We start from the raw sequence: 27,891 nt of genomic DNA, 5'->3' as shown, positions 1-27,891 counted from the left end.
GCAGGTAGGGGGATGAAGAGGGAACACCAAGTGTGGCTAGCTGGGCCACTGCCAGAGGCCAAATGGGAGCCCCTGGGCTGGAGGGGGTGGGGCTGGGGCCAGTCTACGGGCATGGACAGGGTCAGCGGATGGCGTATCGGACGTAGGGGACCTCGACGTCCTCGCCGCTCTCGTCGTTGCAGCACAGCTCAAGCACCAGCGCCCGCACGTGGCGGCCCAGCTTTCGCTTCGACACGCGGCTCACGATCTCAGTCATCCTGGGCGCGGGGGGAGGGGCAGGTCAGAGAGGCAAAAGGCAAGGAGGGGGGGCAGGGAGGCAGAAGCGGAGGGTGGTGAACAGGGGTGGAGTAGCTGCAAGTGGAGGCCCCCCGCCATCCAACTCACGGCTGATCCAACCGTTCCTTGAGCTTGGCGGCTGGCATGAAGAAGGAGTAGAGCATGGACACGCCCTGAGACAGCATGGTGATCTCCAACTTATGCTCTGTCTGGAGGAGGGAGAAGGGGACAGCAGTTTCATGGGGATTGACAGACCAGTGAGTCACCTGCACGCGCTGCCAGCAGGTCGGGGGAGAGTGCAGGAGGGACCTCACCTTAAAGTAGTCGAGGAACTGTTTGAGCGTCATCTCCTCCCCGTTAGGCTGCAGTCCTTGTACCTCAAAGCGATCCCACAACGTCCACTCCTGGTTATAGTACTGTGGGACAAGGAGCGGTCCCATGGGATGGGGCCACCAAAGGGTCAGTCCTATCTTCGGCCTCTGCCCCACTCACCACCGCTCATGCTAACACGCTAAGTCAGACTGCAAGCTTCTTTTGTCAAAAACGAGTGGCTTCCGTCAAACCCCGAGTTAAGCACGGAAACCCTCCGATGACCTATGACCCACATGGCCTAATCACTGGGATCCTGTTCTGTTCTCATCTTCTACCCCCTCAACCTCTCACTCCTGCTCTAACGACTTAGTCTTCCTCAACCGTGCCAGGCATGCTCCTACCTCAGAACCCTTGGAGACTGATCCCACTGCCTGGAATGCCCTCCCCCCAGGAGCCTGCCTGGTCTCCTCTCCTCCAAGTCTGGGCTCAAATGTCATCTGTCCAGCAAGGCCTTTCCTGACCATCTCACATTTAAAATCCCCGACCCATCCCCTTGTCACCTGGTACTCAAGTCCTCCTTACCCTGCCCTTTTTTGGGGGTTCTAAAACCACTTATCATGTCATTTATACACTCTATTTCACAATAGAGTTTCTTGACACCTATTAAGAGTACCTGGCACACAGGTGCTCAATTAAACTTTGAAGTGAATTAATGAATGAAACATGTAAAAGTAATTAGAATAAGCACCCAATGGACGTTGGTTGCTCTTTTTGTGTCATTAATAACCTCCTTGGGTACAATTAAAATATCCCATTGGGGCACCTGGGTGGCTCAGTCCGTTAAGCGTCCGATTTCGGCTCAGGTCACGATCTCACAGCTCGTGAGTTCGAGCCCTGCATCAGGCTCTATGCTGACAGCTTAGAGCCTGGAGCCTGCTTCAAATTCCATGTCTCCCTCTCTCTGCTCCTCCCCCACTCAAGCTCTCTCTCTCCTTCAAAAATAAATAAAAACATTAAAAAAAATTTAAAAAAAAATCCCATCTTTTCTAAGGGCTTCCATTGGCAGATTCAGACCAATACTTAGCACAAAATATGGTAAGTGAATAAATGAATACGGGTGCACAAAAGAAGGTACACACTGACAGAAACTCTCACCTGGTGACAAGCTATGAAGCAAACTAAAGCAAGCTCTACAGAGAAATACCCCACTCACAAACCCACCTGCCCTGATGTAGGCCCTCACCTGGTGACGGGGTGCGGCAAGGGGTTCAGAGAAGCCAAAGAAGGGCAGGGCCAAGTTGAGGAAACCATTCTTGTAGGAGTCAAGTTGTTGGTGCCCCTGCACCACCTTATACAACTCCAGACACACAAGGCCAACCACAGCCGCCGTGGTCGTGGCGATGGCTGGGATGATCTTCCCTGCAATCAGCTTGCTCTGTGAGGCAGAAGGATCAAGAAAGGTGGCAGTCAAGGTAGAAGAAGCTCAGAGCCCACACACAGTGAATGGGATGTGGAGAACTCAAGTCTGGGAGGTTTAGCGGGGGAGGCAGGAAATCAGGTCCAGACTCCCCTCACCTTGTGCCGGTCCGCAGGGGGAATGTCATAGTTCTCTGCCCGGAGGTTGGATGCAGCCACAATGAAATCCATATGGAAATTGCTGTCATCATCCTTTTACGATGGGGGGACGGAGAAGGGGAAGGGTGGGGAGATGATGACAGGATCAGAGGAGAAAGAGGATTCCTGGACTTTAGGGACACAAGTATCCTCCACTGCAATTACCTGCTGGGCTCTCTCAGATCACAAACGCATGGCTAGGAACGTCTTTTCTTTCAGGGCCTGTGGCAGGCCCATGATCCAATCCCCATAAAGGCCTGGGGCTGCCTCCAGATCCCCACAGACCTGTTCTGTCTAGCCCATCCCCCTGCCTGCCCAGGGCCCCCACCCAGCACCTTCTCAAAGTCGATGGGGTACATCTTGAATCCAGGGAGCTTTTCTGGGCTGGGCAGTGTGGCCTTGAGCTCCTCTAGACGGCTGTCATCTGCAGGAAGAAAGGGATACCATCAGCCATTTAGATCCCAGGCCAGCGTCTGAGGGGGAAACAGGAGCCCAGGGTGGGGGGCAGGGGTGGCAAAATATGTTCAGGTAGAGAAAAGATGTGAAAAGGAAAACTATCCTGGGAGAGAGGAGGTGCAAGCGGAAGAGGTAGGGCAGGGCAAGAGAGCATAAACCTGAAGGAGACAGAAAGGGGAATGGGTATATCAAGAGGGAGATCTCCAGAGACACTAAGCAAGACATCAGGAGGAAGTGGACGTGGACAGAGCCAGATGGGAGAGCTATACGTCTTGGGGAGAATGTTACAAAAGAAGTGGGGAGACATGGATAAGACTATGGGGAGGGGACAGGGGGGCGACAAAGATATACAGAGGGAATACTGGGGGGCACATGCAGACATGGAGATAGAAAAAAGATATGGCAGAGGAGCAGAAGATATAAAAAGGGGAAAATTGGGGGCATTTGACAAGTAGGAAATTTTATGTATGTTGTATATTTCTTTATTTTTTTTAATGTTTATTTCTGAGACGGAGAGAGAAAGAGCATGAGTGGGGGAGGGGCAGAGAGAGAGAGGGAGACACAGAATCCAAAGCAGGCTCCAGGCTCTGAGCTGTCAGCACAGAGCCTGACGCGGGGCTCGAACTCACAGACTGTGAGATCATGACCTGAGCCGAAGTCGGTCGCTCAACCGACTGAGCCACCCAGGTGCCCCTGTATGTTGTATATTTCATACACGCCTTACATATTGCTTATATACACTTTACGTATACCATATGTACATTATACAGGTGTAACATGCACTATTACATCTTGTGTCCACTTACACAACTATACGTACATACCTACATATGTGTATGAGGAGAAAAATGGAGCAAATACAGGGATAAGACGAAAGGAGATATGGAAGAAAAGATGAGAATAAACATACAGAGAGGAATATAAGGGGGTAGATATGTGGGAAAGGAGATGGGGAGATGACAGGAGAAGGGAGATCTGTGGAGAAGAAGATGGGGGGGTGGTGATGGTAAATGCGGGGGGGCGGGTCACAAAGCTATAGACGCAGTATCTATTCTATGGACGGGGACAGGTACAGAAGGAAAGAGATAAAATACATAGAAACCAGGGGTCAGCAAACTATAGCCCCTGAACCAAATTCAGCCTGCCACCTGTTGTATGTGTAAAATTTTCCTGGAAAACATCCACACTCATTCATTTACATGTTGTGTATGGCTGCTTTCGTGCTTCAACTGTGACAGGTGATTAGCCACAGACACTATGTGGCCTGTAAAGCCTAAGAGTTCTTATCTGGCCCTTCACCTGATATTCGGCATGAGCTGGAGGAAAAGAGATGGAGAGAGACGGGGAGTTGAGGGGAAGAGATATGGAGAGGGAGACGGTGGAGGGGGGGGGAGTGCTGAGGGGGACGAGGAAAGATATATGGAGGGCAATACTAAGATGAAGACACAGAGGAACACGGGGGGCAGATATCAGGGAAAGAGACCATTGGTGGAGTTCATACCCCCCAGAGAAACATAAAAAAGAAACAGAAAAGTTTTTCTTTCCAAGGCAAATACACACGGAGCACGAGAAACAAACAGCTAGTTCTCTTAAAGGCAAAACATCGGGGAGGAGAAGGAAGGAGGGAGAGAGAGTGAGAGAGAGTGAGAGAGAGAGAGAGAGAGAGAGAGAGAGAGAATTTGCCCAAATGAACTTCATCATTTCAGAGGAAGGATCAAAGGAAGGTGTGGGGAAGCCTCAGGCCTGGGGTCGCAGAGCAGAGCCAGGGGCCGAGGACCGGTGGGGAGGCTGGCCCAGGCCAGGCACAAGGTAGGTGGGGACTCCGGGCCGACTGGCCAAACACCCTTACCAACTGAGGCATTGGCGCTCTGCAGCTCCTGGTCAGAGACGTGGATCTTGACGCCAGACTTGGGGGTAAACTCGGGGACTTGCACAGACCGTAGGAGTGTGGCGACGGCAGCTCGGTCCTGAGAGCCTGTCAGCCCGTAGGTCTGGGCAAACAGGTTGGCGGCAGCCACCACATAGTCCAGATGCAGGGGCTGTGAGAAGGCAGGGCCCGGAAGGGTGAACCCATCAGCTCTCACCTGATGTGCCTCAGCCTCCTTCCCTCCCACCCCCCCCACCCCCCCACCCGACCTGAGGAGACCCCAGGGAGGAGACTTACATTGCTGACATCAAAGGTAAGCGGGTGTGGACAGCGCTTGGGCCCAGACCAGAATGGAGCTCCCGAGCTTGTGAGCTAGAGGAGTAAAGAGATTTTTGAGGGGCAGGACCTGAGAGGAGAGGCCTAACAGGCCTGCCTCCTCGCACTGGCCCCAGACGTGCCCTGACTCGCTGGGCACACATAGGGCGCTGGAGTCAGTCACGCAAGACCCCGACTGCAGGGTCCTGGAGGTGGAAGCTCTGATGCCAGGTTGAACCAGGGACCTCACTGAGGCGGGCGCTCACTTTGTGCAAGATACACAGCCATTTCACCAACTCTTACAGACGGCCAGGCACCGTACTAACTTACTATTAGTAAGTACCAACGAATCGTCACAAAAACCCCCACGAGGTAAATTACTACCAGGTCTACTTCACACAAGAGGAAACTGAGGTGCAGGGAGAACTTATGTGACTCCCCCAAGTGCAAATGGAGCTGGGATTCGAACCCATATGGATTCCCATGCTCTCAACTACAAAACTTCTCCCCCATAATCGTATAGCCTTGGGAATCGAGTGTGACTCAGAATGCCACAGGTAAAGGAGACAGAAACGAAGTCTCTGGCTCAAAGGCAATACGACGGGACAAACAGGTCAGACTTAATCATTCTTCTGAGATCCCCGTGCCTCGGGGCGCCTGCCACAGCTGGACTGGTGACTGGGAAGAGCACGTGGAGAGCCCACAGCAGGTTCCTATCTCGGGAAAACGCACTGCGCCAAACGGACCTGGCAAGCGGGCATTACCTGGTCGGGAGGGAAGTTATGCAGCAGCTGCCGGATGTTGTTAGAGTACTGGGTGTGCCAGTGGTGGCAGGCCCAGGTCACACAGTCGGCCCAGGTCTGTGGCCGCTGCAGCACCAGGCTGCGCTGCACGGCCTCCAGCACCTCCAGGGGTTGGGTGCCCGCCAGCCGCAGGGTCCGCTCCACAAACTTGGGGTCTCTATCAGGAATTGGAGGGGTCAAAGGGGCAGGATTACACAGCGGCCCCAGGAGTGGGCTCCAGGGCAACCCCACTTTCTCCACGGGAAGCTAGTCCTGACCCCCAGGATTCATGGATTCATTTGACAAGTGTGCCTGGTGCTGGGTGTTACTGGTGAGGAAAGCAGACGGGACGCCTTGGCTGGCAGGCAGGGGTGGCACGGGGGCGGCGTTTGGGTACTTACGTGAGGTACTGGTTGACATTTTCTGCCGGCTGCTTGAAGAGGCCTTCAAACTCGTCCCGAGCCCACTGCAAGACAGACCAAATGGACTACATGGAGTGATGGTTGACAAATGGGTGTACGTCATTAGAAAGACCATCAGTTGAGGGGCTCCTGGGCGGCTCAGTCGGTTAAGCATCCGACTTCGGCTCAAGTCATGATCTCGTGGTCTGTGGGTTCGAGCCCCACGTTGGGCTCTGTGCTGACAGTTGGAGCCTGGAGCCTGCTCTGGATTCTCTGTCTCCCTCTCTCTCTCTGCCCCTCCCCCACTCACACTGTCTCTCCCTCTCTCCCTCTCTAAGATAAACATTAAGAAAGAAACAAGTTTAAAAAAGAAAGTGAACAAATCCAATTGGAAGAAACACAGCTGCTCTGGGAAAAGAGAAGCCCCCCACCACGGGTCCCCAACCTTCCACCCCCCCCCACGGCCCCTCAATTTAAAAACCAATGAACTTGAACTGACCAGCGGCTATGCTAGTGTTCGTGTGAAAACAAAGTCATTCTTAAGGATCTGTGTACCTTATTAGAGATACGTTACATCTTGATTAAAAAAACAAAACAATTCAGTCATGTATTCTTTACCACAATTTAAAAAAAGAAAGAAAAAACCAAAACTTCAGACCCAAACCTAAACGGTCGCTATACAGGACCCAGGGGCTTGGCAGCAAACAAGACAGCCACTCAGCACGGTGAAAATTCCTAGGACAATAAACGCACTCACTGGCGAGGGGGTTTGGAGGGTAAGACATCTAGGTTCAAACCCCAGCTCCGCTACCTAGTATATGGTTTTGTGACTTCAGGAGCATATAGTAACACTTACCTTTACACCCTCCTTTCTAGAACAGATGCTGTAACAATAATACCTGTGTGGTGAGGTTGCAAAGAAAAAACGAGCAAGTGTGTATATACCGAGTTTCCTAAAACAGCACCAGATACACAGTAAACACTAAGGGCTTTACAACTGTGAAGCAGACACACAGTCAGCCCCATTTCACAGAAGAGGAATCCGGCACAGAGAGGCGGAGTCCAAAGTCACACGTGGCTTAGTGAGCCCGAGGTGGGTGCTCAAATATGAACACCCCCACTTGAACTACAGGTCAGAAGGGAAGGTGGCCGAGGAAACCAGTTTTTCTCTATTTCCCTATTCCCGGTCTCGCCCCACACCCCTAACTAAACATCCTGAATGGTTTGCTCTCAAAGACCACAGGGCCATTCTGATTGCACAACGGTTATCCTCGGGTTGCCGTTCGGCTCTGGTTTGTGGCCCCAGGGCCGGTCACCCAGGTGTGTTCACTTTGTCATAACTCAGCCTGGTGATAGGCTCACTGTGCCGTATTCTATTCGCACATGCATCACACAAACAGAATCATCCTGAGAAACTTGCTGTTAAAGCCACTCTGAGCTACAGCTGGGGACACCTGAATAGGGACTAAGCATTAGAGACAAATAACTGGAGGAGGCAGTAAGAAAATACTGTTAATTGTTCTGCGTGAAAGTGGGGTTTTGGCTGGATAGGAGTTGTCACTTGGGAGCGCTTTTGTCCCCCGAAGTTGGCGGGGGGGGGGGGGGGGCGTGTGGCAATGTGTGCAGACATCCTGAGTTGTCGCAACTGCAAAAGGATGCTAGTGGCATCTAGTGGGCAGAAGCCAGGGATGCTGCCAAGCGCTGGACAGTGCAGAGGATGTCCCCGCAACCCTGACAAAGAAATATGTGGCCCCACGTGTCAGCAATGCCAAGGCTGAGAGACCGTGTTATGCAGAACATACTAGAGGTATGAAGGAGTGAAGTGCTGTGCGGTCCGTGATAACAGTCCAGCCCAAACAAGGAAAAATACAGGAAACGAAGAAGAAAATGCACTTAAAAAAAGGGTCCTAACTTTAACAGTTACTATTACATCTAGGCGAGGAACAATATTTGAGTATTCGTCATGCCACTCTCTGCGGTTCTCTACGCGTTGAAAACTTTTCAAAATAAAAGAAAAAGAACGAATGAATCGCTCTAAAAACCCAGGTTGCTGGATGGGAAGTGAGGGAGGCCAGTGTAGAGAAAAAGCACATCTTGAGCTTAGGAGGCTTGGGACCCCTGAGGGGGCCCAGTGGCTGCTCCCTCCCCTCTCCCCACAAAGCTGATCACCTGCAGGGTGTGCTCAATGGCGTTGGGGAAGTTCTTCAGCGTGCAGATGGGGATGGACTTTTCAGGCGGATCCTGGCTAGAGCTGTAGGACTCTGTCAGGAAGGGGATCACCACCTGCACGTTGCCTTTGGTGCCCAGCGTGCCAGACTCCAGCAGCGGCTTACGGTAGTACACGCAACGGCGGTCCATGTACATGCCTATGGGGGGGAGGCGGGGAGACAACAGGAGTGCCAGGAAAGGAATGTCAACAGAGAACGGGAAGACAGGCCCCCCTGACACGCACGCGCGCACGCCTTTGCCCTGACCACCTCACCCGCCTCCAAACTCACGGGCATCCACGTTGTCCAGGGCATTGGCCACACCATCCAGGTTTTGGAAAAAATCGTCGTCATAGATGCGCTCCGTGTCAGGGCCCACACGGTTCTGATGGCTCGTCACCCGGATGTGCGGATTCATCTGGCGTACAGCCGCAGCGGCCGTGTCAGACTTTAACTTCTAGGGGGCCGAGGGTGGGACGGGAAAACGAGCTCAGTTATTCACGCACTCATCCAACAAACCTCGATAGGGCTGTCTTCCTAAAAGTAGATTTATTTAATGCCTGGGAAGAACCAGGCCCCGAGTTCAGAAAGCTCCCCGATTTAGAAGGAGGCAGTCTGTGATAGTGCCACACGGCTAGGGCTGGAACAGAGATGGCAGGGGCTCAGTGGAAAGAGAAGCAGTTGGATAAATGCAGACTGGAGACAAGAGGCCAGGCATCTGTGTTTATGCCTACCCAATACCTACCGCTCTTTCAGGGAACGGCACCCAGGGCTGGGGCACATTCTCTCCAACGAAACAGGATCCTTTCAAAGCCCGGGTCAGGTCATGTCCCTCCTCCACTGAGGGGAAAATGAATTGGCCCCCACTTCCTCTAGCTCATCTCCTACCCACCGCCACACCATCAAGATCCTGGCCTGGAATGCTCTTACCCAGAAAAAGGGGCCCTACTCCCTTCTACCCTCCAGGTCTGCAGAAACAAATCCTTCCTCAGCCGTTGTAATGCAAAACTGCCAACCCATCTCCTGGGCACGCCTGACTTCCCTTAGCTTGCTTTCGTTGTTTCCTTTGCACAGCACTTACCAACATTAACTACAAACTGCACCGTTTTGCTGTGTTGATTGCTTATGGCCTGTCCTCCCTCTCCAGAGCCTTTGTCTCCTTGGCGTATCCCAAGTGCAAGAGCAGCACCTACGCCCACGACTACCTAGTGACGAAGTCAATAAATGGAAGGGGAACAGATCCTGGGCAGGCAAACATGGCACTGTCCCTTACAGAAGGCTTCCCAGCTCGATCCCTGAACAGCCCGGGCTCCATCTGGCAGAAAAGTGTGAATGTAGCACAGATGTTCTCCTAAGGGAAGGCTTGCTGGCAAGGTCGGCCCTTGGTTGGCCGGTCTAGGAACCTGGATTTCAGGACGGTTCTCACCATTCCTTATCTGATTAGGGTGGCTCACTGTGCCTAGACTGCTTATGCAAACAGTGTGATGTGTGCCGAACTCCTGCTTTCCTTCTAGGAGGCTGGAATTTGGGTATGTGCCCAGCAGACGGTGCCTATGTGACCAGCCCATAGTACAAACCCTAGGTGCTGGGGCTCTAGTGAGCTTCCCTGGTTGGCAACATTTCACGTGTGGTCACAACTTGCTAGTGGGGGAAGTAAGGGTGTCCCGTGCGACTCCACTGGGAGAGGAGTCTCGGAAGCTTGTGTCTGGTCTCCCCTAGACTTCGCCCCGGGTGCCTTTTCCCTTTGCTGATTTTGCTCTGCATCCTTTTGCTGGAAGAAATCATAGCCGTGAAAATGGCCACAAGCTGTCCTGAGTCCTTCTAGTCCAGCATCGGACCCGGGTGTGGTTTGGGGGACCCCTACACACTATCCCAACCAGCACTGATAAGAGATCAAGGAAAAAGAAAACATAAAAAATAAAAAAAGATGAAACACGGCAGATCCGATGGAAGGGTACTCGATAAATGCTGAACGAGAGACACAGAGAAGCTGAGGGAAAGAACTGAATGAAAAAGGTGGAAAGGCCTCCTTTCCAGAAAGAATGGAAGCGAAAGACAGGAGGAAAAGGGAGATGACAAAATCTCACCCCCTCTCCCCAGCCCACTCACCGTGACGTCCCAGGGCCGGAACAGAAACTGTCGGTTCAGATTTGACTTCTCGATAGTGTCCATGTCTGTGACCACAATCTCTCCACCTTCTCCACAGCCCAGCCCAATCATGGCGAAGTTTTTGAGCAGCTCACAGCCGATGGCTCCTGCACCCACCTAGGAGGCAGTTGAGGAGAGACAGGCTGGTTAGGGTGGCACAGGTGAGCGTGACACCACATATTACTCCTCACTCTCCCCAAAGACAGCAGGAGAGGTGAAGCGGGTCTAGGGGCCACATCCTCAAGTCTCAGGGCCAGAAAAAAAAACCCATAGCCGTCTGAGGAAAGGCAGAGCCAGGGTGGGGGGAAACAGAAGGACACGCCAGGCTTTCCCTCGAGATAAAGAACATGGCAAAAGGCACGCGACAGAGGTACAAGAACCGCAAGACTCTCCCTTGAGAGGTGGGAGACTCTAGAAGAGATAGCCGAAGGCCCAGGGAGGTGAAGGTTCCAGGCGTCTAAGGGGATTACTCACTAGAAAGTACTTCTGCTTGCCCAACTTCTCTTGCAGGTCTGAGCCAAACACGGCCACCTGCCCATCGTAACGGTTCTGGCGCTGAGGAACACGAAGGGACGAGGGCCAGGTCAGAGGGAGCCTCGCCAGAAATGCCCCCAATGATGTCTTCCCCATGGGCCCCCCACCATGGGCCACACACACATACCGGGTGGCACTTGTCCTCCGTGAGGGCCTCTTTGTCCTCAGGGAGACACTCCAGGGCATCAAAGTACAACCACTGCATGATGGGCATAAACTTCCCAGAGCAGGCCTGGGGATTGGGGAGGGGAGGGAAAGTGGTCAGTGGTTACTTGGGGACTGACACAGATGGACAATAAATGATGGGACTCAGGGAGGTGCCTGGCCTGCCCCTGCCCCTCTCTACCCATCCTGACCTTCATGACCTCCTGGGCAGCCAGGCCCCCAATGAAAGCGTTTATAGGCGCCAGATCCCCAGCAGCCACATATGCCAGCTTCCGGATGAGGTCCTCATCCAGGCTGTCCTGCTGCACTGCTCGCAGGGCTCGAGCATTCACGGCCTGCGCTAGGGTCACCAGCTCTGTTGCATCTTCCTGGTGAGGCAGAAGGAACCAAAAAGGCACCTGTCAGGCCACTGGTGGAAGAGGGATGGGGAGGGAGGAAGGGGACGGGGAAGAGTAGACCGGTAGAGGCACGGTGCGCCCTCAGTGCCGAGGTCATCTGCCCTGGTTGGCCCACTGAGTCACCCACCTCATTACGGGGCCGAGGGGGCCGGCCATGCTGAGCACAGAACTGGTGTAGGGCCTGGAAGCCAATGTGCAGCTGGGCAGGGCGGGAATACTTGGCGAAGTCCGTCATCACAAAGTCAGGCTCTGCCAGTGAGGCCAGCAAGGATTTCTGTGGGGGGCAGGGCATCATCAGAGCCTAGAAATACCCAGAACCACCCCCCACAGCCCACTCACTACCCCCCACACTCACAAAGCTGATCTTCTTAGGTACTTTGACCTGACTGACAATGCCTCCACGGATATAATCGGAGAAGTTGGAGGTGTCACAGATGCTAAAGGTGTAAGGACCTAGGTAGACGGGGAAACTGTCAGGCTACCCGCCCTCCCTAAAACCCACAACACCCCCAAGATAAGGGAAAATCCATCCCCGATCCAGCTCAGTCATCAGGAGCCATCTCTCCACCCCGGATTCTACTTGGACGTTAGAAATTATCTCTCCTCTCCCCAAGACCCAGGCTCAGAGCCCACGAGAGCCTGTGTCCTTGGACCCAAGTCCATACTAGAAGACATTTTCTGCTCCTTGTCCAAATCGGCTCAGACACAAGTGGATCCTCTGATCTGCTCTGTTCAAACACCAGAGAACTTCTCCCCCTCCACACAGATACTAGGGACCTATTCTAGGAACAGCTCAAACATGAGATAGCGCCTCTACCCCATGCCCACCAGCAGGGGACTCTATCTCCGGTTTACCTCTGACACCCAGGATGGGTCTCCCCTCACTCAGAGCCCAGGGACATATCTCCTATCTTCCCTGATTCCTCCAAGGCCCTAGCTCACCCAAGACTTTGATCTCCATGGGCTGACTTCCGTTGAGTTCAACCATGCCCTGTACTTCTGAAAAGGAGACAAAGTCGCCACTCTCAAATCCATGGCGGGCCTCATCCAGGCAGGTGACCACACCGGGGCTGTCCTGGTTAAAGGCAGAGTGAGCCTCAGAGGCAGGCTCAGGGTACCAGGAGCAGACGGAAGGCCTGCTGCTGCCCACCTGCCTGCCAGGGCCCCCGAGGCTGATCTCACCTTGGTGACCATAGAAACCATAGCGCTGAGTGGCTGCTCCCCGTTGGAATCTGTGAGGATCATTTCCTCTCCAAAGTCACAGAAGAGCTGCCTGTAGAGGGAGGCAACAGGGCTAATGCTCGAGAGTCCCACGTTCACGGGGACCTGTGCGTCCCTCAAGGTGCAGCGAATACTTGCTGAGCAAATTCAGCCCATAGCTGCTGGGAATTGCACAGTGCCCATGCCACGTGGGGGGAGTTGGACACACAGAATCCAAAACCTGGGCGGCTGAGCGGGGTGCTGAGGGCAGTGAGAGCTTGGGGGTCTTGACCTGGACCTGGCAGAGGTCGGGGGACAAGGCCGGGGGCACTCACCCGAATAGGCCCCGCGTGTCTGCCACCACCAGCTTGATGCCACGGCTGTGACAGAACTCACCCACCCGCAGCTGGTCCTCCAGGGGGGTGTTGGTGAGGACCACCACCTGTGGAGAGGTGGAAGCTCAGGGAAAGGGCCCAGGACTGGGGCAGAGAAGAGAGAATAATGGAGGAAGGCTGGTGCCAGGGGTGGGGGGGGTGGTGGTGGCGGCTCAGAGAGAAGGATCCTTAAAGCTCTGCCTGTTCAACTCCCTTTCAAAGTATCTACGATGTAGCAGATGCAGCCAGGGTGAAACCCAGCGAAGAGAAATGCCAATCCTTACGGCAGGGCGGGCAAGGTAGCAGGCAAGGTGATGAGGCGGCCAGGAGGATGGAGTGCGGAGAACAGCTGACTCATTTACACACCAACGCCCACTGCTGCCTGCCCACAACCCTGCCTTGGCCCGGGAGACACAGCAGTAAAACGCCCTCCGCAGCCAAAGTCTGAGCTCACTCCTACCACACCCACGTGCTCCCAGTTTTCGAGACAATGCCCGCTCAGCCGTGTTCCTTGGGACTTTGCTTTCTGCCCAAAAGCCCGCCCGCCCTTCCCCGCCAGGGCGAGCTCCTACGACCGCCTCAGGCTCAGCGGCAGTGCCCTGGCCCACGGGGACACCCAGGGCACAAATCTCCGCTCCCATAGCTCCTCTTTCCGGCTCAGAGTTTTTATTTAACGAATAACCAGATGGCCTTTATCATGTGCCAGCTGCTATTCTAAGCCCTTAGCCCTCACAAAAACTCTACGAAGTAGGTACTACTATCGGTCCCAGGTCCACAAATGAAAAAAAGTAAAGCCGAGATGAAGTGACCTGCTTGAGGCCACACTAGTAGACTAGAGGCGCATACCACAGCAGCATGGTGCCAGCCCGTGCTCACAACCATTACTCCACAGGTCTTGCCCATTCACACGCCCCGCTCCCCAAAAAGGCAGGCCCAGGGTCCAAATCCCACCTGCATCCCTAGCATGAAACCTGGCACACAGCCCAGCCCACTTAATAGAGAACTAACGAACAAAGCAGAGATGTACTCTGAGAAAACTGGGAAGGAGGCTGGGTAGCACCCCCTGCACCCCCAACCCCAGGTACCTGAAAGCCACTAAGGAAGTCCTCGACCAGGGGCCCAGTGTAGGCACTGACAGGCACATAGCTGTTGAGCTCAGCGAGGCGGGGCTGTGAGACTTCAGCCCGGTTTTTCCCGATGTCCTCTTCCCGCAGGTAGAACTGCAAAAGGGAGCCAGGGAAGGAGGGAGTGGCGGCGGAGCCCGGGGGACCGGCACGTCAGCAGGGAAGAAGGGCCAGGGAGAGATACCTGGGAGGAGAGGTCAGCCCACTGGGCGGTGCCCTGGTCATGTAGGGTGACAGCCTTAACCCCACCAAGGATGATGTTCTTGGCGATCTCCACACCTAGGCCCCGCAGGCCTGACACCAGGACGCTTGATGTCTGGAGCCGCTTCATTGCCTCATGGCCCAACACATACCTGCCAGGTCAGGGGGTAATTCCAGGTCAAGGCCTGGCCCTCCTGACCCTATCCTCCTGGCGCCCCTCCCACCACTCGGCCCAACTTAGGCCCCACTTACAGCTGCCGGGAGTAAAGGCCCTCATCTATATCTGCTTCACTGCCGTTCTTTGCCATTCCCTAGGGACAGAGAAGAACAGGTTGGGGGAGAAATGGAGGAGGGCGTGGACAGATGCACAGTGATACAGAAGGCTCTCCCACCCACCACCGCCACCACCCTGCCTGCCAGGGTCCAAGGAGAAGACACTTACGTTGGTTGGCACCGAGGGCACTTCGGATAATACGGAGTGGGCAGGGGAACAGTTAGAACCCGGCTTTGGATCAGGCCCGGACACGCGACGTTTCTTGGACAGCGGCGAGCTGGACATCTGGAAGGGAAAAGGAGGGTCAGAGGTGAGCCTGGGGCACATGGGCGTTTCAGTTGGTTAGCGGTGACTGCGGGGGAAGGGAAGACTTAAGGGCTAGTGTCTCCATTTTACAGAAGAGGAGGCGGGTACAGAGAGGTGAGGTGACTTGCCCAGGGTCACACAGCTGTCAGAGCTAAGATCTGAACCCAGGTGGTCTGGCTTGCAATCCATGTTGCTGACCACTAGGCCATTCGCCTTTCTCCCCAGCCCAGCATGAGGGAGAGACTCCAGTCCTGCAGGGTGAGAGGAGTGACAAGAAGAATGTCCTTGTGGGAAAGTCAGAGGAGGGTGTAGGCTCAGAGACCCTGCCGCTCCTTGACAGGCATCATTTAACCCCTGTAGGCTCAGGTCCCTCACCTGTGCGACAGGGCTGACAATGCAACTTACCTACCCCACGGAGTTGCTGAAGTGATGAAATAGAGCCCAGACCACAGAGCCTGGCATAGAGCGGGCACACAACAACAAGCAGCTGTTCTCACCCTTAACCCCGGCGACAGGGGCGCAGGAGGGAAACATGGCTTAGACTTCCATCAGGGGAACGTGATGGCAGGAGACACCTTGCCGAAAACCCAGTCCCCCCAGAAGGGCTTGGGAGGCAGAGTTTTACAAAGCCCACTCCACCCCTCCCCCCAGCTCCGGGAGGGGAAAGGCCCAGGCCAACAAAAGAGGTCACGGTGAGAGATAAAACACATGCTTCCCAAGCCCTGTCTGCATACGGAGCCCCTCACACAGGTGGACAATTACAGTGAATGAATATTTATTAGAGATCTTCTTTGCGCCAGATGTCACACTGAGCACTTCATCAGCCTTGCCTCACTTTGTCCTTAGGGCACCCCCATAGGGTTTGGGCTACTATTGGCGACATCTCTCAACTAACAGAGGAGGCAAAAAAAACTCACTCGGGGACATCTGGCGACCTGACTGAGGTTCCCACAAACACAGTGGCCAAGCGGGGCCCAGAACAGATCTGCTGACCCTGAAGTCCAGGCGGCCGCCCGGTGTTCTCACATTTCATCCCCTCAATGGTCCTGACCCTGCAAGGCAGGGTTGAGTGTCCTTGCCAGACAAATGAGAAAACCTGAGCTCACGAGGTCAAATTAACTTGCCAAGCATCACACACCAGGTCTCAGAGACAGAACAATACAGCCTGCTGTGGGAGTGAACGCTGCGTGTGGCTGGATCCAGATGCTGGAGACAACAGGACCCTGAATCATTTCCCCTCACCCCACAGTGCTCTTCTAAGCCCCTGTTCTCCTCCAATGAGCCATTTCTGCCTCCCCCCACCATCATACCGAGCACCCCCACTGTACCTAAGATTTCATCTTGGCACCTGTCATACTCTGACACTAAGCAAGTGGACAGGAGCTCCCTACCATCTACCAGAAGCTTACCGCCTGTCAATCACAGGGCTTTGTCTAATCCTAACAATGCCCACGAACCAGATAACCTCATTCCCACATCACACAGAAGAAAACAAAGGCTCAGAGAACTCCAATCACTAGCCCACAGTCAGGCAACTGGTGCAGGCCTGTTTGCCAAACGCCCCCTGGAAGAAGAGAGTCAGGACCAAGCTCAGGGCCCAGCCCACAGGGCTAAGGGATGAGCCGTGAGGGAGGAGGACCCAGAAGGCAGGAGGCTGGCTAGGGCCCTGGAGCCAACCAACCTAATTACTTGGAATGCAAAGCACCAACCTAGACAAGAAAAAGTTAGTGAATTAGTATGCAAAGTAAACCATATTTTTCCATTTACAGACCCTCTGACCTGGGGAAGGGATCTCATTTACTCTGAGCCCCATTTTCTCCAAAAGTAGGGACAAATGGGACTGTCCTCAAGGGGCTGCTGAGGTTAAAAATGTCTACTCCTGTGGTCAGAACTCAGCAACTTGAAGACATAACTAAGCTCCTCCCTGGGCACCTGCAGTGGCCTCCATTACTTAGTTATCTCCTTGCCTTGTCACCCATTTCCTTGTCTGGGACACACCATCTCCCTTGCTTCCTAAATCTGAGAGAAGATCCAGAACCAGAGAGATCTTTAATATGTGCACTTTTTACCTCTGGATTCCTGTTGCCGCCAGCAAGGGTCTAATCAGGCTTTGGGTGATTGTTCCAGAGAGGATGTCCATTGCTAAGACTTGGAACAGCCCAGTGCTAAGACTTGGAACAGACCAGTGTCAAGGCAAGCAGAGGGATTCTGGGGCAGAAACCCCAGAGAGGAGATAAAGATTCCCCACCCCCAGTACAAAATTGATACCTTTTCTCCCTCAACATATGCTCAGGCCCCAATTAGGACGCATGTACTATCCATTGTTCAGCAAAGCTGAACTGGGGCTTAGAGAGTTTCAGAACTTGCCTGAGGTCTCCAAACTGGTGATTGTGAAGCCTGAGCATTCTCTACCACCCAAACCAGAGAAGAAGGTTTGAGGTAGGAGTCCTGGAGCAGGTTTGAGAGGGGGCAGGCACAGGGTCAGGTTATCAGGATGGGGAAGCTAGGGCACAGGATGCTGGGGCCTGTCAAACCTCCTGGGAGGGATTAACTGAGAAGTCCCTGGGAACATAAAAGAGAGGAGTCAAGAGGTGGCTGTCTGAGCCCATAGAGGCTCAGAGGGAAATGGGATAGGGGATTAGAAGCCCTAGGGGGCAGGCAGAGCAGAGCCAGGCCAGGCTGTTAAGACTCATATCCGGGTCTTTGGAAAGGATCTTTCAGAGAAGGACCAGGAAATTACACTAGAGGTCCCAGAGGCTGCAAGGAGGAGGGCAGTAGCCAGGTCCCCTGGAAGTGGCACAGGGAATGGGTGGGGGATTCTGCGGCCCAAGGAGGCTGTAGGAAGATGCTGGGGTCTGGGGGGAGGTGTGCTCTCCATCAGGAGGATGCTGGGGACCTAGGGGTCTCATCGGGCAGATGCTGGTGGCACAGAAAAATCTTTGACCAAAAATAACAGGGACTTGTAGGAAGAGAGATCTCTGACATCAACATCAGAGTCCCAGGAGGCTACGGAGGTGAATGTAAGTCCTCAGGTAGGGTTGGGGAGGGATTTCTAATGGAGCACAAAGGCTTGGTCTTATCTCTGATTGATACATGCTAAGTACAGCAACTGCTCTGACAGCGAGGAGAGGGGAAGCTGAGCCCAGACAGGTCTGGCCCTAAAAAGTTCAGTAAGCAGATACTGACTAGGTCTCCAAGCAGGGTTGGGTTTCTCTGACCAATTATGTGGAATCCCATGGAGGCTCTGCGAATAGATGCTGAGAAGGGGGTTTTCTACTCTGACTGAGGACAGACAACTGGGCCTGTTGGGGAAAGGGACATCTGACAACGATGTTGGGGTCCTATGAACCTGAAAACAGAAGCCGGGGGCCTCTGACTGATGCTGGGAACCTTCAAAGACTTGAGGTTAGATCCTGAGGCTTGATGTGAGGTTAAGGGAGCTGTGAGAGAAGCTGGAACCCTGGTTGGCTTTTGAAGGCAGAGGTTGAGTGAAGGGTGGGGTTTGAGAGGAGTCTGATGGACCGGCCAGGAGGCAATAGGGTCTGCCAAGGCAGGTGGATCTGTGATGGACAAATTGTGTGTCCAAACAGTTCTGCCCTGGCTTCTGGTCCTCTGGGAGACTCTGAGGGAACATCCTGGGAGTTAGGAACCTATGATCAGGGATATGCCGAGACCCGCAAGAGGCAGTCTCTAAAAAGAATACTGAGCATGAAAAAGAAAGCATTCTCTTAAAGTACAGAAAGTCTCTAAAGGCAGATACCAGGAATTAGAGGAGCCTCTAAAGGTAAATGTTGAGAACTTCGGATTAGAAATGCTGGGCTTTCTGATGGAAGACGTTAGGGCCAGGTTGGGGTTGAAGACGTGAATGGGTCTCTGACATGGAGGCCAGGCCCAAATCGTCTTTCACAGGGTCTAGTCTCCCTGGAAGCTCTGAGGGCAGATAATGCGTGTGTGAGTTGGGGGAGGGGGGGTGGCCTGAAGGAAGATGCTAGGGAAGATTTTCAGAAATGAAGGACATTCCCGGCGGTCTAGCCCCTCTTGGAAGATGCAAGAGGAAATACTGAGAAACTAGAAGTATCTGAAAGAAGATTCTGGGGTAGGTCTTTAATGGCTTGCATTGTGTGGGGGGGCTTCGACCAGGAATGTCAATCCCGTAAGTCTCTATTGGTTACTGGGGGGCGTTCTGACCTGCGATACAAGGTTCGGGACAGGGTCCCGAACCCTGACTAAGGATATTGAGCCTGAGTCTCTAAAAGCAGATCCTGGGGGCGGGGGGGGGGGGGGGGTCCTGACCCCAAGGTCAGATTTCAGAGCCCGAGGGACTGGGCTGGTCCAGGATGGGAAATGTGGACCCCGCCCCAAGATCTGTACCCCCCCTCCCCACAGATCCCTAGCATCCGAATCACCACCGCCAAGTCACCACCACCAATCCCGACACCAGCCTGGCCCAGCGCCGACCCAGGCCCCTCCAATGCCTCCCGAAACCCCTGCCCCGGCCAAGGCGCTGAGAAAGGCCGTTTGTTACCAATGCCGGTTCCCCGGGTCGCGCCGCCGCCAACTCCTCTAGGAGCCGAAGCCAAGCCCGGCCGCCACCCTCCTCCTCCTTCTCCTCCTCCTCCTCCCCGCCGCCTGGGCCGCCTAGAATCGCCTCCGCCTGGGCCGCCTTCTCCTCCCCCGGCCGTAGTGGTTGCGCTTGCCGCGGCCACCTCCTTCGCCTCCGCCGCCGACACAAGATGGCGGCTGCGGAGTCTGAGGCCGGAACAAAACCTTGAGCCCCACCCCCCAGGAACCCGGATGCAGGCAGGCCGCGCCCATTTCATGAATCATGTATGGTGGTCCCTGACTCATTCGAAGAGGAAGAGCTCCACCTGGTGGTGAAGGTGGAAGTAACTGGGAAAACAGGTAAAACAACATAAAGGCTACGCCCCATGGAACTGTGAATAATGAATACATTGTTGCAGCCAGGAGGCTAAGGAAAAGAAGGACCTCAAGGCCACACTTCCCAATCATGAATTATGCATGAGGCCTGGTGGCTGGTGGACTAACACCCCGCAACCAGAAAGCCAATGTTAAACATGGAAGCCACGCCCCCGTAGCTCATGAATAATTAACGACCTTACAGCAGCCCGGAAGCCAAGGAGACCAAGGCCACATCTTATCATGAATAATGCATGAGGCGCGGTGGGCTGGAACAAAAGGTACCGGTCCGCCTATTGCTGCATCTAATACCCCATAAGCACAAGTAAGGAAGTAGGGCTACCAAAGGGAAAACACACTCCTCCCCCCGCCCCCCCGCCCCGGCTCATGAATAATGAATGATGATGCTGCAGCAGCTCAACCTGGAAACTCAGAGGGGTCAAGAAAGGCCCCACCTAGTTACTTATGAATTATGTATGAGGCTGGATGAACGGAAACACTCAAGACAGCCCTGCCCAGCTAGTAGGGATTGTGGTACTCCAGCCAAGGCAACACAGCCACACCTTCCTGTTCATGAATAATGAAAGGTGATGCTGCACAACCAAAGGGGAAACCCAGGGGAAGTGCAGCTGCCTCCTCCCCACCCCTGACTTAACTGAACAGGAACCAGGGCTGCCTTGGGCCAACCAAATCTAGACTCATTATATGCCTTTGGCAGGTGCATCAGCTGCCACAACTGTAACATGGGGATAGTAACAGAACCCATCTACCTCATAAAGGCAAAATGTGCTATTAGGAAAATGAGAGAATATGGATTACAGTGTGAGCTCGGAGCAGCGCTGACACAGGGCACTATTAAATTTAAGTATTATATATTAACATAAAAGAACTATGTAAATATCTACCTCTATGAATATAAAATTAGTAAAAAAAAAACCCAAAATAACATAAAATAACATAAAATTAGTTATGGGTGACGGTATACCCAGTTGCGAGAGAAACTTCCAACGTGGGGCATTATTTAAAAAACAATGCCTTGGGGCCCCTAGCTGGCTCAGTCGGCGGAGTGCACGACTCTGGATCTCGGGGTTGTGAGTTCGAGCCCCATGTTGGGTGTAGAGATTACACAAAAATAAAATTTTTTTTAAATAATAAAAAATTGGGGCGCCTGGGTGGCTCAGTCGGTTGAGCGTCCGACTTCAGCTCAGGTCATGATCTGACAGCTTGTGAGTTCAAGCCCCGTGTCAGGCTCTGTGCTGACAGCTTGGAGCCTGGAGCCTGCTTCAGATTCTGTGCCTCCCTCTCTCTCTGCCCCAACCCACTCGCATTCTGTCTCTGTCTCTCTCAAAAATAAATAAACATTAAAAAAATTTTTTAATTAAAAAAAACACAAAACACAATGCCTTGAGACAACCGTCCAGAAGGACACTGGAAAACAGAATGCTAAAGCCACCACAATGTCCACTGAATAGGTAGGATAGAGTAACAGGTCACCAGAGATACAACTGTCGGATACACAATAAGCACCCGAGAGACATTTCTCTCAAATAATAACAGATCACATTAACAGGCGGCATATTATGGTGATGGGTCCTTTCCATGCATTGTGTCACTGGTCTCAGGAATGCAGAGCAGGAAATCGGTTCCTTCCTGGCCTTCAGGTCTTAGCTCGAAGGTGACCTCCTTAGAGAGCTCTTGAACCCTCACAAAAATCATTTCTACCCACCGATGACTAGCTGTGTGACCTGGGGCCAGACACTTCACTTCTCTGGGCTACTGTTTCCTGCTACCCCCCACCCCCGCCATAAAATGAGAACAATAGTAACCTACCTTGAGATGGAGTTTAAATGAGTAAATAGGCAGAAAGGGCTTAGAACAGTGCCTGGCACAAAGTGCTGTGTGACCAACATTATTAGTACCTGCCACTAAACTGGTGGTGGTGGGGACACATTATGGCATCTGATTAAGACTACAGACTCTGGAACTAGATTAACTGGGTTTGAATCCTGGCTCAGCCACTCACTGACTGTAAGTAACTTTAGGCAAATTAGCCTCCCGGTGTCCCAGTTTCCTCATCTATAAAATGGGATAATAATAACCTACCTCCTAGGATTGTTGTGGGGATTAAATGGGCTAATAAAGTGTGAAATGACCTGACCATCATCATGCCCATACCCATTTTCAGGCTCACAGAAAGATTTGCCAAAGACCACACAGCTGACAAGGATGGATGAGATTGGAGTCTAGAGCCTTTGTTGATAATCTGGAATTACTGAGCTATGAGGAATGAACAATGCAGGAGGCCTCGTTCCTTTGCTTAGATTTAAGGCTTAAATCTGGAACCCGTAAAGGGAAAGCTAACAGCCGGTCATGCAGATGAGACCGTAAGAGCTACGCCCCTCATGAATTATGCGCAACGCCCCTAGAAAAGCCACGGAAAACGGGGGGAGGGGGGGCGCTACTCACCTTTACGATTAATCAATGAGTTCTAGTTTGCCCGGCAGACGGCAGAACGCCCCTTCAGCACACCCCTCCAGCACGCTGATCCGCCCTCTCGTGAATAATTCACAAGCCGATACTTCCCGCGGACCAGGTGCGAAGGAGGTAAAAATAGGCTTCCTCAACAGCCCCACCTCCTCATGAATAATGAAAAAAGCCGCGGCCAACGAAGGCCCGGCAGCACGCTGTCCCCTCGGGAAGAGCCTGGCACACTGGGTTCCAGTGTCCCTTCCACAGCCTGGGCTGGGGGCTCCTCTCCTTAAAAGCATATGGACCGCGACGTGTCCACTCTCCTCGCCCCGAGTACCCAAGTGCGGGGGGACCTCATCATACAGCCTGAGGTCACAAAGGCCACAGATACATCCACAATGCCACGTCGGTCCCGAACGTTCTCACTGTCACCAAGACCTTTCCTGAAACAAGCTCTCCCCAAATTCCGCCCTGACTTCGGGATGCTCAAACTTCGCCTCTCTCTTTGGGGAGCACCCCGAAACCCTGCCCCATGGACAGAGTACTAATACACGGACCTTAAGGGTCTCCTCAAACATCCCCTTAAACCCTGTCTCCGAGGGGTATAAAAACCCTGCCGCCCGGTGATACTCCCAAAAACAGACTCAAAAATCCCACCCGGGCGTCCCCAAACGCCACTTCCTAAGGGACCCCTCGAAAACAGCCACCCCTAAGCGCCACCCCGGGCCCAGAGCCTCCCAATGTGCCCATTAGGGGATCCCCCCAGTAGAGCCCCCTCCCCCAAATGCTGTCCAGGGTTTGGGGGCACCGTGCTCCAGCTCACCCCCTGCGCCGGGCGGAAGCCTCGCCTTCCTGCTGGAGATGAGCCGAAGCCACGGGGCAACGGAAGAGCAAACCACCTCCGTCGTACAAGAGCCAGAGTTTGCGCGGAGCTCGGAAGCGCGGGGCCTTGGAGGGCGCCCGGTTTGGGACGTACCACAGATGCTTAGCAAGAGGGAAGCTGGCCCCTGCTCCCGCGCCGTCGGCGCCCGTGTCAGACCCAGACACCCCTACGGGTTGTGGTACTTCCTAAACGCGCGAGGCATGCTGGGGGTGGTAGTCCTGTCTGGCCAGTGCCTGGTGCACGTGGTGGGCTACAGCTCCCAGAGTATGGGAAAATGTAAACCTGGGCTGTGGAATTGCAGGAGCTATAGGCTCCGGGGGATGAGAAGGGGGAGTGGAATATGGGGTGCCTCCAGATGGAAAGGCACACCCATCCTACAGATGGGAAGGCTGAGGCTCAGATGGCCAAATGAGTTCATTCATTTGACATTTATGGAGCTCAGGCTGTAGGCCAGGCGCTAGGGATTCTTCCCTTTGCCCTCACGGAGCTGACATTCTAGCGAGAGAGATAGACCATACATATAACAAATAAGTAAAAATTATTGTTTTGCATATATTTATTGTAACAGATATATATGACTGTATAATACAAATTATATGTAATAAAATAGACATATAAATACTACTTAGTGTACATAACATGATAACTAGTGTTAATATGTAACTAATTTACCTTTACATACATATAATAAATGTCTTGAATACGTTGTGTCTATTCTATATTCATATGTGAATATATAATTAAATATATACGTGTGTTGTATATATGTGTGTGATAACTGCCAAATGCTATGGAGAGAGATAGAACAAGGTAAGGGGAAATCTGTGGGGTTAGGTTGCATTTTTAGTGTGGTCAAAGAAAGCTTTGCAGAGAAGGTGATGCTTGAATGTTTGTGTTTACCACAAAATTCTTTTATCACCTCATCCCCAATTCTGGATCTCATATCCTGTCAACAACCTCCAAATTTATTCATTTGAAAAAGACTTCTTGAGTGCCTACTAAGTGCAGGGCACTGAGAGAACATAGCAAAGAACATATGGAGGAGACTGCCCTTGCAGTAGTCCAGAACACTCTCCCATCAGATCTTTTCCCTTTTTTTTTTTAAATTTTATTTATTTTTGAGGGAGAGAGAACACGAGCAGGGGAGGGGCAGGGAGAGAGGGAAACACAGAATCCGAAGCAGGGTCCAGGCTCTGAGCTGTCAGCACAGAGCTCAATGCAGGGCTTGAACTAACAAACCACCAGATCATAACTTGAGCCGCACTTGGATGCTTGACTGACTGAGCCATCCGGGTGTCCCAGATATTTTCCTTCTTATTTATCTTTTGCCTCACTTCAGAGAGACCTCCCCTGATAACCCCATGCAAAGTAGTTAAGGGACTGCCTCCCTGAGGAAGTGGCATGTGAAAAGTGAGGAAGCAGGCCATGTGTCACATGGGGGAAAGAAAGCATTCCTGACAGAGGGAACATTAGGTGCAAAGCCTTGAGGTTGGAGGTTCTTGTTTGAGGAAGAGCAGAAGGCTGTGTAGTCAGAGAGGGGTGAGGAAGGGAGAACACTGGGTGATGAGATCAGAGGCCATGTCAAGTAGGGTATTATAAGCCAGGCTGAGATGTTTGGTTTTTGTTCTAAGATTTGTGGGGAGCTGTAAAAGGATTTTAAGCAGAGGGGTCACATTATATAAATTACATTTTATTTTTTGTCTTTATCTATCTTAAAGATTATTTATTTTTGAGGGAGAGAGAGAGACAGAGAGCAGAAGTGGGGGAGGAGCAGGGCAGAGAGAGAGGGGACAGAGGATCCCGAGGGGACTCTGTGCTAACAGCAGAGAGCCCTATGCGGGGCTCGAACTTACAAACCATGAGATCATGACCTGAGCCAAAGTCCAAAGTTTAACTGACTGAGCCACCCAGGCATACCTAAGTTATGTTTTAGAATAAACAAGCTGGCTGCTGTGTGTGTGGGGAGAGAGAACTATGAAGGAAAAGACGGGAGCAGAAAAACCAGCAGAGAGACCACTGCAAGAGTCCAGGAAGTCGTGAGAGAGGATCAGACTGAGATGGTAAGGGGCACCTGGGTGGCTCAGTCAGCTAAGCGTCTGACTTCAGCTCAGGTCATGATCTCACAGTGAGTTTGAGCCCTGCGTTGTGCTCTGTGCTGACAGCTCAGAGCCTGGAGCCTGCTTCGGATTCTGTGTGTCTCTCTCTCTCTGCCCCTCCCCCACTTGTGTTTTCTCTCTCTCAAAACTAAACAAACTTTTAAAAAGAGATGGTAAAAGTGGAAGTGGTGAGGAGGGATTTGATTTTGGATTGATTGTGAAGGTAAAGGCTCCAGGATTTGCCAAGAGATCAAATATAAACAAAGGACATGAAAAGTAGAAAGGAGTCCAGGCTAGACCCCCAGGTTATTAGCCTGAGGAGCTGGAAGGATGGATGGAGTTGTTATCAACTGACATGGGAAATCAGGTGTGGGGCAAGATCGGGAGTTTGTTTCTGGATATGTTACATTTGAGATGCATGGTGGACATCCGAGTTGTGGTATGTGTTGGTTGAGTGAGACGGTCGGGGACCAGGTGCGAAATTCAGGGGTTGGAGGGAGGCCTGGGACAGTAGATACAGGTTTGTGGACCATCAGAGGTGACAGCTGAAGCCATGAGTGTGGCCGAGTTCTTCTCTGAAGAATTGACTGCCCTCAAACGGATCTGGATCAGTGGGAGTGATTGAGGCGGGATTTGCACTTTCCCAAGCAAGAGGGAAGAGCAATCATTCCAGTTGGAGGGAGTAGCTTGAGCAGACAGGGAGACAGAGAATCCCAGGCAGGCTCCACACAGGCAGCGCACAGCCTGACACAGGGCTTGAACTCCCAAACTGTGAGATCATGCATAACCTAAGCTGAAACCAAGAGTCGGACGCTTAACCAACTGAGCCACCCAGGCGCCTCTAGCTTTTTTTGGTTTTTTGTTTTCTCTTTTTAAGTGAGAGTGATTTGAACAGTTGTGATGTGCGTATTTACTCATGCTTCCCAGCTCTGGTACATGCCAAGCCCTGTTCTAGGCACTAGGGACACAGCGGTGAGCAAGGCAAAATTCTCTTCCTTCGTGGTGATTTCGTTCCAGTAAAGGAGACAAACAATATCGAAAAGGAGGAAAATCTAGAGGATGTTAGAAGCTGAGAAGTGTTACGGAGAAAAGTAATGCAAGGAGGGAGGCACAGGGAGTTTGGCGGGGGAGGGTTTGGAATTTTAAACAGGGTAGCCAGGACAGGCCTCATTAAGGAGGTGACATTTGAACTTTCAAATAGCATGTCTCTTGCAGTCTGGAACAGTTCTTCAGTCTTCCCTTGACCTTCATGACCTTGATGCTTTTGAAGATGACAAGCCAGGAATTTTGTTGCATGCCTCTCAGTTTGGTTTTGTCTGATGTTTCCTCATGGTTGGATTCCGGTTCTGCACTCAGGGAGGAAATATCACAGAAGCGACCCGGACTCCTTACTTCATGCTATCATTTGGCTCGTAATTTTAATACTGATAATGGTTGCTTTGTTCCTTTTCCCTTTGGAATGAACTCACATGCATTTCGTGGAGAGATACTTTGAATCTATGTAAATATCCTGTTCCTCATCAAAGTGTAACCGACCTGACCCACCGACTGCTAGTGTCAATGCTAGTTTTAATTTAGCATGTATATATTTTCTAATTCCATCATTGCTGACAATTATTAGTATTATCAGTTGACATTCTCCTGTAAAAATATTTCCTTTCTCTATTTATTTACTCTTTCACCTATTCATTTATATAGGCATTCATTCATGGTTTCTTGAACCTTTATCAAGTGCTTTTTCTGTGGTTCAGATTACTATGTTTGTTTACTTTGGGTCCGTTAATGTAGAGAACTACATTTATAGCTTTTCTGACACAGACTCAATTTTTGAATTCCTGGGATAAATTCTATTTGATCAAGGGGCGCCTGGGTGGCTCAGTCGGTTAAGCGGCCGACTTCGGCTCAGGTCACGATCTCGCGGTCTGTGGGTTCGAGCCCCGCGTCGGGCTCTGGGCTGATGGCTCAGAGCCTGGAGCCTGCTTCCGATTCTATGTCTCCCTCTCTCTCTGCCCCTCCCCCGTTCATGCTCTGTCTCTCTCTGTCTCAAAAATAAATAAAAAACGTTAAAAAAAAATTCTATTTGATCAAAACAGGTTTGCTAAATGTACTAATGAATTCATTTAGCTAAGATTTTGTTAAGGATTTTGACATCTACAGATATAAGTGAAATGGGCTTGAAGTGTTCATGTACTGTCTCATCTGTTTCTGGGGGATGCCTGGGTAGCTCAGTCAGTTAGGCGTCTGACTCTTGATTTCGGCTCAGGCCATGATCCCAACGGTTTGTGGGTTCGAGCCCCATGACGAGCTCAGAGCCTGAAGCCTGCTTGGGATTCTGTCTCTCTCTCTCTCTCTCTCTGCCCCTTCCCTGCTCATTTTTCTCTCTCAAAATAAATAAACTTAAAAAAAAAAACACACACAAAAAAACCCCATTTGGGCCCTTTTTTGGGTGGGGAGAGGAAAGCTTTTGACTACTGTTTTAATCCACTAATTTTTGCTCTACTAAATTGATCTGTTCATGGAATGGTTTTGGCATATTATATTTTTCTAGGAATGTATTCATTTCATCTAGGTT

At 52.1% G+C, this 27,891-nt stretch overlaps 1 protein-coding gene across 2 annotated transcripts; it reads right to left on the bottom strand.

Moving 5' to 3' along the window:
* Nucleotides 1-19: 19 nt before the first annotated feature.
* On the bottom strand, nt 20-23,261 carry UBA1 (ubiquitin like modifier activating enzyme 1). 2 transcript variants are annotated; one of them, XM_030305239.2, is made up of 26 exons: nt 23,164-23,261; nt 14,817-14,933; nt 14,627-14,685; nt 14,358-14,526; nt 14,135-14,269; nt 13,011-13,117; nt 12,658-12,748; nt 12,418-12,550; nt 11,831-11,928; nt 11,603-11,749; nt 11,269-11,445; nt 11,040-11,144; nt 10,853-10,933; nt 10,340-10,495; nt 8,522-8,687; nt 8,193-8,389; nt 6,024-6,088; nt 5,605-5,800; nt 4,823-4,897; nt 4,508-4,697; nt 2,538-2,626; nt 2,164-2,256; nt 1,832-2,023; nt 591-692; nt 385-485; nt 20-257 (listed from the first exon to the last, which is right to left on the bottom strand). In XM_030305239.2, exons 2-26 carry the CDS (start codon nt 14,931-14,933, stop codon nt 122-124), a joined length of 3,177 nt encoding a protein of 1,058 aa, XP_030161099.1. In that variant the 5' UTR covers nt 23,164-23,261; the 3' UTR covers nt 20-121. The 2 variants fall into 2 exon arrangements, with proteins under 2 accessions (XP_030161099.1, XP_030161098.1); XM_030305238.1 differs by lacking the exon at nt 23,164-23,261 and adding an exon at nt 19,480-19,617.
* Nucleotides 23,262-27,891: the final 4,630 nt, after the last annotated feature.

Source organism: Lynx canadensis, chromosome X, assembly GCF_007474595.2.
Source record: "Lynx canadensis isolate LIC74 chromosome X, mLynCan4.pri.v2, whole genome shotgun sequence".
Classification (NCBI taxonomy): Eukaryota; Metazoa; Chordata; class Mammalia; order Carnivora; family Felidae; genus Lynx; species Lynx canadensis.
This window is presented reverse-complemented; position numbering and strand designations above follow the sequence as displayed.